Source organism: Eurosta solidaginis, chromosome 4 (assembly GCF_040869045.1).
Source record: "Eurosta solidaginis isolate ZX-2024a chromosome 4, ASM4086904v1, whole genome shotgun sequence".
NCBI lineage: Eukaryota > Metazoa > Arthropoda > Insecta > Diptera > Tephritidae > Eurosta > Eurosta solidaginis.
The window spans coordinates 134,441,192-134,452,818 of NC_090322.1; the positions used below are offsets into that span (position 1 = coordinate 134,441,192).

The 11,627-nt window shown below is 40.1% G+C and overlaps 1 protein-coding gene across 1 annotated transcript; it reads left to right on the forward strand.

Moving 5' to 3' along the window:
• The first annotated feature begins 8,515 nt into the window (after positions 1–8,515).
• Positions 8,516–10,947, forward strand: LOC137250028 (uncharacterized). The gene is made up of 3 exons (XM_067782224.1): positions 8,516–8,534; positions 8,788–9,551; positions 10,936–10,947. Exons 1-3 carry the CDS (start codon positions 8,516–8,518, stop codon positions 10,945–10,947), a joined length of 795 nt encoding a protein of 264 aa, XP_067638325.1.
• Positions 10,948–11,627: the final 680 nt, after the last annotated feature.

The window sequence follows — 11,627 nt, forward strand, 5'->3', positions numbered from 1 at the left end:
ATTGTGGCTTTTATAAAGGTTTACAAGTAAGATATGTATCAGCTGCTCCTTCACAGCTGTGCTCACGTGGCCATAATGCATGTCCTATCTCATATTTTGTGGAGGCTATTCAGCAGCGTTGTACTACTCTGGTACAAAATGGTGTAGAAACTGTAGTGTAGTAGCTGTAGGCCTGCTTTTCGGGGATAACTTTTGAACGGGTCGAAAAACTTGACTTCCTTGTTCGGACTCTTAATGTTGATATAACTACGCGTCTTTCGATACCTTGTTCTACGATAGGTCCCATATAATGCATTATATATTTCATACTAAATGTGTCTGACAAAATTTACCATCACAGCAACGCATACCTGAAATTCCGCGCATTTTTTCACTAATTATTGCATCCCTGCGTCGATACCGATGACAGCAACTCCAGCAATTTTGACACTTCGTTCAGTGTCAAACGGCGTAGAATTAGAAAGCGGATTAAGCAAACATATCTCACTTGTACAACTTTCCAGTGGCTTTTGAGTTTAAAGCACAATGGCTTGGAGATTCTGTTGCGGCCCCTCATATAAACTGTTTGTACGTTAAGCGATAGAAGATATTTACTTACTACTTTTTTTTACAATTATACTCAGCTGAGCAGAGCTCACAGAGTATATTAATTTTGTTCGCATAACGATACCCCGTACCGGCATAAGCTAATCGATATAGATAAAAGCTTCTATATATAAAATGATCTGGGCGAAAAAAGATATCCATTTATACATGTCCGTCCGCCCGTAAACACTATAACTTGAGTAACTTTTGAGGTATCTTGATGAAATTTGGTATATACGTTCCTGGGCACTCATCTCAGACCGATATTGAAAATGGACGAAATCGGACTATAAACACGCCCACTGTTTCGATATCGAAAATTTCGAAAAAGCGAAAAATTGAAATAATTCATTACCAAAGATGGCTAAAGCTGTGAAACTTAATAGGTGGGTTGAACTTAGGACGCAGAATAGAAGATTAGTAAAATTTTAGGCAATGGTCAATGCACCGCCTACTTTTAGAAGATGGTATTTTAAAAGTTTTGCAAGCTTATCTTTACTAAACTTAGTTCGCGTACTTATCTTCACTTTATCTTGGTATTAAAAATGGGCGAAATCCGACTATGAAAAAAAATGCCATAATTCTATACCAAATACGAAAAAAGGGATGAAACATGGTGATTAGATTGGTTTTTTGACGCAAAATATAACTTTAGAAAAAATTTTGTAAAATGGGTGTGACACCTACCATATTAAGTAGAAGAAAATGAAAAAGCTCTGCAGGGCGAAATCAAAAGCCCTTGGAATCTTGGCAGGAATACTGTTCGTGGTATTGCATATATAAATAAATTAGCGGTATCCGACAGATGATGTTCTGGGTCACCCTGATCCTCATTTTGGTCGATATATCGCAAACGCCTTCACATATACAACTAAGGGCCACTCCCTTTTAAAATCCTCATTATTACCTGCCATTTGATACCCATGTCATACAAACACATTTCAGGGTTACCCTAGGTTCATTTTCCTACATGATGATTTTCCCTTATTTGACAAAATATGAAGAAATCATACCAAAAAACGTCACCCTTGGTCTACAATTTGGTCGATATTTCCTAAACGTATTGTAACGAATTTGGTGAAACTCCGCTTACATCTTCTACTCACATTCGTATCGCTAAACTGTTGAATAAATAACTCCAATATTCAATGAGGCAAACATGGTATTTATTAGACTACTTTGAAAGTACTTCACAATAACACTTAGGTAGGTAGGGTGAACTGGCGGGTCCACGAGGACCTCACATAGACTGGTTGAGTCCGTAGTGTTAGCAGAAGTTTGTTTTAACGACCAAACTGAAAAACCCTATCAAATCCAGCACCTATGTTATAAAATAACTCCTTCCTCTTGGCAACTACTAGAAGCTTCCTAGGACTTAAGCCACTTGCTGCTTTTAGATCTCACAGCCGTATCACTCCTAATAGCTGGAGTCTTAGCCTGGCAAGTGCAGGGCACGAGCACAGAACGTGCTCGATCGTTTCCTCCTCCAACCCGCACTTCCTACATCTGCTATCGCTGACAAAGCCTAATTTAAAGGCATGTGACGCCAGAAGGCAGTGTCCAGTCAGAATACCCGTCACGAGTCTACAGTCCTCTCTTTTTAATGATAGAAGCAACTTAGTCTAAGGTTGTAAGACATACACATAATCTTCGACACCTTACAGCCCCGCGCTTGAACCCATGCCTTTCCCGCTTGGTCGATCATGTGCACCTCTCACCTTCGCTTAATCTCGCCCAATCTAGTTGGGACATCGACGGAGCAAGCTTCAAGGGATGCGCTCTTTTTAGCTAGTTCGCCCCTTTTTTCATTCCCATCTATTCCCATATGCCCTGGACCCAATATAGATGTATGCTTATCCCTGTCCCGATTCTCTCCAGAGACTGCTTACACTCTAACACACATTTAGATGCTGTGCTATGCGAGATTATTGCCTTAATTGCTGCTTGACTGTCAATATAAAAGTTAACACGGTTGCAGCTTAAGCTATTCTCTTCCAGGGTTTTTACTGCTTTGGTTACGGCTAATATTTCCGCTTGGAAAACGCTACAGTAATCCGCCAGCCTGTAGGATCAGCTTATTTCCGGATCAGCGCAGTATACCGCAGACCCTACTCCTTCCACTACTTTGGAACCATCGGTGTACACACGTATCGCCTCGTCCGCCATTTGCGCACCGCCATATGGTCGGCGCTCAAACTGCCCCGAAGCACCGAGTCTGGTTGCGGTCGTTAACGCTTTATTCTTTGCTACCAGGTCTACAGGTGGGATGTGCAGAATGGTATACAGTTCAGCCGTCGGGGTTGTTTTCAGGGCTCCCGTAATGCTAAGCATCTAATTTTTTGAGGTATGTTGTTTTTTGTGTGCCTTTCCACCAAACAAGAACTCCATAGTATAGAATAGGGCTTACAATCGCCAATGAGAAAGAGAGGGCGATAGGCCCCACGTACACCCCAGCATTCTTTTACATGCATAGAGTGCCTTCGAGGCCTTCTTGACCCTCTCCTCCACGTTGAGCTTCCATGACAGCTTACTGTCTAGGATGATTCCTAGATATTTTGTGCAAGGTTTCTCCTGTAAGGACACCCCTCTTAAATGGTTGGCCTGGTCCAATTTGTAACCTTGTACATCTTTGTAAATAAGACCATATCCGTCTTCTCCGCATTGACTTTCAACCCGACATTAGGTGCCCAGGTAGTAATATCCCGAAGCGCCCGATCCATCAAAGAACTAATCGTTGGAAGGCACTTTCCACTTATGACAATTGCAACGTCATCTGCGTAAGCCGTAAGGTTTACATGTCCCTCATCGAATTGCCTGAGCAGTTGGCTGATGACCAGCGTCCGCAGCAGAGGTGATAGCACCCCTCCCTGCGGCGTCCCCCTGTCCACTGATTTCGTCGTTCAATCTCCATTGTGATGTAATCTTTCTGCAATTTAACATGCAGCCGATCCATCTAATTAAGGCAGGATGTACTTTAATGCAATTAAAACCATCCATAATCGCCCATTTTGCAATATTATTGAAAGCCCCGGCAATGTCCAAGAAGACTCCTAGATCATACTCCTTATATTCCAGGGATTTCTCTATGCTTATTACCACCCTGTGCAATGCGGTGTCTACCAAATTGCCTTTGGTGTACACATGCTGTGTTGTGGAGAGCAGTTTTCATCCACGTTGGACTTTATGTACACATCTATCAGCCTCTCAAAGGTTTTGAGGAGAAATTATGTTAAGCTAATGGCTCTATAGTCTTTGGGAAACACGTGACCGATCTTCCCAAGCCTTTGGTAGAAAAGCTACACGAACAGTTCTCCAAGAGTGCGGTGCATGATTCAGTCTTATGCACCCACCGAATATTATTTTAAGCCATTCCACGACCGCCCTACTTGGGACTTGTAGCATGGCCGGAAATATACCATCTGGGCCCGGCGATTTAAACTTAGAAAAGGTATTCACTGCACACTCGATCTTGGTATCGGTCACCAATCACACACTACTAGCTCCGTGATCGAAGTGTGAGTGATGTCTGCTGGCTCTTCTAAACCGTCTCCCGATGGGAAATGTGTATCGAGAAGCACCTCAAGGGATTCCTCACTATTACGTGACAATTCCCCGTTCTCTTTCTTTATTAGTCCCTGGACTATGTTTCCCTTTGCTAGGACTTTTTTCAACCGTGCTTTTTCGCCGCATCTGCGCCTATGACCAACCGCCCTTTGCGCCCTTCCTCCTGTTACTAGCCTTTTGCACTCCATCGGTGGAACCTCCGCAGCATGGGCCATGTAGCAGGACGCCAGGATAAATGCCTGCTTATTCTTTTAATCAACGGCCACCGCTACGACATCCTCAGTGGTGTAATTAGGCAGCATATATGAATGCAGCTGTTTCCTTACCATTACTACAGCTCGCACCCGTCCTTCCGTTTGCGCGTAGTAAACGCCAAACCCGCGCGCGCTAAGTCCAGAAACCTTTCCTCCCGATGAAAGTCACGGCTCCTGGATCAGCGCCACGTCAAACGAACCCTCCTCAAGTGTTAGGAGGAGTTCGCTCTACGCCACTTTACTGTGTTGGAGGTTTATCTGTAGGACTCGCAGCACCATTGGGCTGTTTGTCCCCCTCCAGCACCTTCGTCTTGACGTCGTCGTCCTCCCCTTGCCCTTTTGGTTTAGAGTATTTTAGGCCCCCTTCAGCCTCTCGTGACTGTTGTGACGGGTGTTCCTCTGTGCGAGTCACAGCACCATTTAGCGGTTGGTCCTCTTCTAGCACGGTCGTAGTGACGTCGGGGACCTCCACCTATATTTTGTCCCTTAGGCTTTTGAGGTCCTTTTCTACTTCCCCACCTCTCATGTGTTAGGGTTTTTATCCTCGGGACTTCTTTTCCTGGGTCGCATAAATATTTAAAGGACATGTTGCCAAGCTGCGTGTACAAAATATCATCCGCCTGCTTGTTTATTTGGAAGATGTAGAACTGACCATCCTCGGTAGGCCGAGATACAGTAAGTACCTTCCAATCCTGTATCGGTCTGTTCGGATTCTGATTCTGCAGAAGTCGCAGTGTATCCCCCGACTTCATCACGCATGGTATCCATACCTTAACTTTTGGTACCATGGGGATTTGCGCTTTATCCACCACCTCAAACCGCGCGTTCGTGCCTTGTGTGGAACCACTTGCTCCAGCCACCGCAAGCTCGCGATGTTGTCGCACGCTATCATCTTCACACCATTATACCATCCCCCCGAATCAAAGGTTGGAAGGGGCTTACTTGGTTGTTCCCGCATCATCTTAAGCATTAAGCTAATAAGCTCCCTTTCCACAGATCTCCACTTTTCAGTAGTCATTGGTCCGAAAGGACTGCTACGATAAACCAGCGCCACAGTCAGTGACTGCTTTCCCACATCACTCATCTTCTCGGGAAAATCAGGAATCTTAGTGTTATCTCCCTTTGACACCTCCGAGAAAGCCGGAGTCTTAGCGTTAACTCCCTTTAGCGCCTCCGAGAAAGCCGGAGTCTTAGCGTTATCTCCCTTTGGCTTGTCTCCTACTTCCGTAATTGGAACTTCCCTCTGACTCGCAGCTTTCGAGGTAGTTGCTACCTCGCTATTGGAGCCCATCTGTCTTACATCTTTGGGCCTACTTTACTTTTCTATGCGACTGACCTGCTTCGCGGCTCTAGGACTGGGTCCTTTCTGCCTCTTGAAAGCAGGCTTGTCGCCTTCCGCCTAACATTGCCTCTTGATTCTGCATTCGACGCTTCTTCCTCCTCGTATCGGTTGCAGAACCGAGGGTTTCTCGCAGCAAACCGTTTGAACTGCCTTCGACCTACTTCTAACGCTTCATGGGCCCACCCCTAGCGCTCGATCTCCACTTCTGTTGGGTCAACCACTGCTCCCAAGCGTTGTACAATTCTTAGTGCTGCACTCTGCTTCCTCTGCTCCGTACCCTTCTCCACTCTTCTACTCCGTTTTCATTTGTGTGCTTCTTCAACACGGAGTTCATTGAATCAGCACTACTCCCGCTCCCCGAGTCCAACGCATCGCTTAATTCATATTCGTCGTCCTTGGATTGCGACTCAGTTCTTTTCTTTTCATCGTCCTTATTACAATCAGGTAGTGAGTCGTTCATCTTGTTCGTACGATCACCTGTCCGACAAGGCGGGTTCATCGGTCCAGTATTATATACGGGGAAAGAACCGTCCGCCACAGCAGCTCCCCTTATTGTGGTAAGGCCATTAATATTTGCCGAGGTGGCCCGGTATCGGGAAGGCTCCGTTCGAATACAGCCGAATTTATCCCCTGGCTGCAAATCGTCCAATAGGCACGTTCTGCATAACATCCTGGATTAGGGGGTTGGCCGCCCTCATATGAGGCGAAACGGCGTAGATGTCAGTCCTAAACAGCTTCGCCTCATAGTCGGGTGCTATGGAATACGGCTAAGCCCTCACACCAACGACAAGGTTCCTACCCTAGTGAGGGACAATAGCACTTAACTTTGCATCCAATAGCGTGCTTAAATCAAGCTGATTTTTTGATTTCTCAGCTTTTACTGCTTTTATACTCTCTGTTGTTCTGTACACCCATTTCTCCTAAGGTCTAGTAACTTCTCGAAATTCATGCTTGGTTACCATCCATATATATACATGTATATTTGTGTTCATAGTCTCTCGCATAGCCATATGCGTGTGTATATGTGAGTACTACTTCGGCTGATTATTTTGTCTGTGTGTGAGTTATCCTTCGTTGCCTTGTATGTATTTGGTAAATGATGATTAATGTGTTTATGTACGCAGTGTGGCTCGCTCTAATGTTTTTGTGGTGGGAGTTTATTACTAGTGATGGTAATATTCGTCACAGTATGTTATATGGAATTAAAAACTACTTATAAACCATCTACGAAACATTACGAAACCAACGCATCTATAATTATTATATATCCATGAAAAAGACAATTTTGTCTCCAAAGCTCTCAGCTGAGTATGTAAAGTTCGGTTACACCCGAACTTAGCCTTCCTTACTTGTTATTTACATATTATTTGCATACGTTGTTTTATGTTTAATTTACCTAACGTTTAAATATATATATTTTTTTTACTTTATATCTCTCTCTTGCACCTCACAATATGCAACAGTTCTTGAGAGCGATGAAACTCATACAACTTTGACAATTAAAATTTATATCTGATTTGAAATGTTCTTCAAGTGGGACTTAGATAAAATATTTTAGAGGATATTGCCAACACCGATATGATTCGGACTTCAGAGATGGGCATTATTCGAATAAATTATAATTTCGATAATTATTTGAATAGCATATTACAACAAAATTGTGCAAAGATAATTTATTCATGAATATATTAAGGGAGTTCAGGATTTTGTGCAATGGTCTAGCATCATTGCATTGCAAACATCCGTAGCATATCTTTTACAGTACACCAAAAAAATACACGGTTATGCATTTGCTACGTCATTGCAAAAACGCAACATCAAAAAACTTAGTTTAATTTTCAACATTGAATAGCAAATCCTCAACTGTCAAAACAAAACAAATCATACAAAAAAAAATTCAAAATGAAGTAAGTTGCCCACGATCCGTAGCTTATATTTGCTATAGCAAAATTTCCAACGTCAAATGCACAAAATTCTGAGCTCCATTATTATTTTTCAAAAAAATTTTACATGAACATACGTTTACGTACATATATGTATAACCCGCTGCTCGGGCGCATCGTGTGTTGACTCTATTGGAGTCGTAGGTCTCTACTAGAGACTCTCTAGTATGAAATAAAACTCAAATGGCCGATTGCAGTGGTCACTATTTTTACTGATAGAAATTAGAAATAGAACAGCCAGGGCAAACCTATACAGGGTGATGGCAAAGCGAACTCAACCCGATTCGCCGTGAAGAGGAAAATTTGCATTGATTTCGATTTACTGGCGTTGCTTGGAAATCATCAGGAAGAAGCAAGCTGCTGATGGAATATACTGGCTTTAGATCAGCCCTAAATTTAAAACAGATGCGAAAATTGCAGAGGCGCCTTCGATTTACGAAGAATGGAGTGAACAACATATTTATAAAATAAATAAGTACGAAAAAAATGCCGTATTTCCGTTGAAGTTATAAGTGAGAAATCCATTGGATTAATTTGCGAACATACAAACATATATCTACGCACTATAGCCGAAATTGCGATTTTAGCGGCAAAAAGCAACTTTTCAAATTTAAATTTTTGCAATTATTTTGATGGTGTTCAATACCCAACATATTGATAAGAAAAAATTAAAAAAAAATTTACTGTTGGCAACCCTGTTTATGTACAAACAGCTGGTAATGTTTACAAATTTTTTAGTACGTGTTAATACAAGTGAAGCAGCAAAATTTTTATAAAATTAAAAACTGTTTTTTAATAATATATTCTTGTAAAAAAACTTTGTAAATATGTGTTCTATTACTCGAGGTGAGTAATTTTACTATATACAAATATAGTTTGCTAAATGTTTTTATTTCGTACTTATTTTGGTGGTTTTTTGTATGTATTTTTTTGTGAAATTCTGAAGACTTTTATCGTTTTCGTGGAGTAAAACTAAAAATGTTTTGAAGTGTCATTGGAACTATTTACATGTGATTGTTTGTAGAAAACTCGAGTTTTATGTCATGGTAAAAGTGTATGCATTTGAATGCTAATGAACGAATTTTTAATACTTTTGTAGAAACACTCAGGTTCAAAAATTCTGAAATATTTGAGTTTTGGTTGAGAAACAACAGGAATGTTTCGAATTACATAAAAGGAAAGATTTCATACGAAATTGACAGTGAATTAAGTAAATTGATATGTACTAAAGCTCGGAACTTATCTAATTTTAGTAAACTTAAATGGAATAAACAAACCAGAAATGAGAATACATTTAGAAAATATAATAAGAAATGGTTGTGTCGAGAAACAATTTTTGTAATACCGAAAAAGAATAATACTATTGGGCGACCAAAACTGACGTATGATGATAGCTGCGAAAGAAATAAAAGGAGATTAGCTTCCGAATTAGCTTCCCAGCAAGGAGACAATGCGCAATTATTAGTTCATGCTGCCTCTATATCTGCCAAAAAATCCCACACAACGGATTTGAAATTTGTCCTACAACAAGTTGGTATATCCCCAAATCGGCCATCCAAAATTCGAGAAGTTCTTAATACTAGCCATAAAGAAGTTACGCCAGTATCACCTGATGAAGCTCTAATGTTTGTGTTAGAAAACGGATTACCTAAAAAGGTGTTCTCAAATATGCGGCAATTAAACATAAAACACAATTGTAGTATTTATCCGACTTATGATAAAGTTTATAAAAGCAAATTGAAATGTAGACCGAATGAAATCAAAGCGAATGAAAGCTCTGTCGAAGTGTCGTTGCAAAATTTGTTAGACCACACAGCTAAAAGAATTCTTGAATATCAAGATGAAGTATTGTGTACAATGGGTGTTGAAGAATCGATCCTAATTTCGAGCTACGGGTTTGATGGTTCTACCGGTCACAGCTTGTTTAAACAAAAATTTGTGGAAAATACTTCGGAAAGTTTCGATCATTCCCTTTTTGTGACATCAGTAATTCCAATAAAAATAATTTCATCAGCAGGGTATAACATTTGGGTAAACCGTACACCTCAGTCAGTACGCTTTTGTAGACCTTTAAAAGTGGAGTTTGTTAAAGAAACAAAAGAGCACATTTTAACTGAAAACCACAACATAAAGAAACAGATTGAGGAGTTGAAAACACTACAATACACACTAAGTAATGGGAAAAAAATTAAAGTAAAATAAATTTATATATGACATTAATAGATGGGAAAGTCTTAAATGTGTTGACAGAAACTAAAAGTGCACAGCAATGTCCCATCTGTAATGCCGGTCCAAAGGAATTTCGAACTATAAGAAACTTTGATTCTCCTAATTTTGAACTGAAGACTGACGCTTTGAAATATGGATTAAGCCCTTTGCATGCGTGGATTCGTAGTTTCGAGTTTGTTTTAAAACTTTCATACAAGCTAGATTTGAAAAAATGGCAAGTTCGTGGAGCAGAAGAGAAGAGAATCCTGGCAGAAAAGAAACAAAAAATTCAAAAAGAGTTTTTGCTTCAAATGGAGCTTCATGTCGATAAGCCGAAAGCAAATGGCAGCGGCAACACAGCTAGACGAGCATTTTCTCGCACGGACCTTTTAGCATCTATTACTGGTATAAATGTTGATTTTTTGAAACATTTACAAATAATCTTAATTGCTCTCTCCTCTGAATTTGAAATTGATGATCAAAGGTTTCGTGATCATTGCATTTAAACCAGTGAAATATTTTTTCAAAACTACGAATGGTACTCTATGTCTGCCACAATACACAAAATATTAGTGCATTCGTCACAAATAATTGAGGCTTCAGTAGTACCCGTAGGTGTCCTGGCAGAAAATGCATCTGAGTCGCGAAACAAATATTATAAAAAAGATCGAACTGGTCACGCTCGAAAAGATTCAAGAGTGCACAACATACTTGACATGTATCATAGAGCTATGGATAGCTCTGACCCATATATTTCAAGTTTATGTTTGCAAGAACGTACAAATAGTTCAAAAAAACTTCCTTTTCCTCGAGAAGTCATTGATCTTTTTAAAATGCCTGAATTGCCACCAGAACTTTTATTACCTTCAACATCTCAAGAAGCCTCCAGCTGCAATTATAGTTATGATTCTGATGTAAGCTTAGAGTCGATAATTAATTATTCATTGGAATTAGAAACGGCTGAAAACAAAGAAACAGACCATGAATAATTAAGCCCTATATCTTTCGAGAATATGTATGTAATTTTTGTTATTTTCAGATTAATCCATAAGCATTTACAACTTCTTTAAAATTATAAATTTATAAATTTAAAAATAAATTAATTTCTTGGTAGCATTCAATATTTTTTAATAGTGGGCGCGGGCCGCCCATTTTTTCTAAAGTTTTTTTTTGTCAGAAGAAGTCCGTTTTCAAAATTTGATGAAGCCAGCTTTTTGGTAAGTATTTTTGGCGACAATTTGGGTTTTGGATATAGGAAATAGAGGGCGCGGACCGTTCAATTTTTTCTCAAATTGCTTTTTTGTCCGTGTAACCATTTTGGTGAAGCTAGCTTGCCACTACTTTGAAAAAAGGGGGCGTGGCCAGCCCATTTTTTTCTCAAATCGATTTTTTTATCATTAGAAGTCTACACACCAAATTTGGTGAAGCTAGCTTGTCGGGAAGTAATTTTTGCCGCTAAAATCGCAATTGCGGCCATAGTGCTACGGTAAAAACACCCAATGAGAAAATGTGTGTATCACTTCTATATAGATACAGCAGTGAACACGAAGATAGTAGTGAAAATTTTTATCAAATTTCTTCAATTAAATTCCTTTGTTTTAGGAAATTTAAGGAAAACATTTTCAAAATTTTGTACCAGAAGCTATGCAATTGAAATTCAAAAAGGAGCCCCAGAAAATTATGAACTTTTTAATTAGAATTTTCTGGCCTTTTTTTGAGTACGCAGTTAGG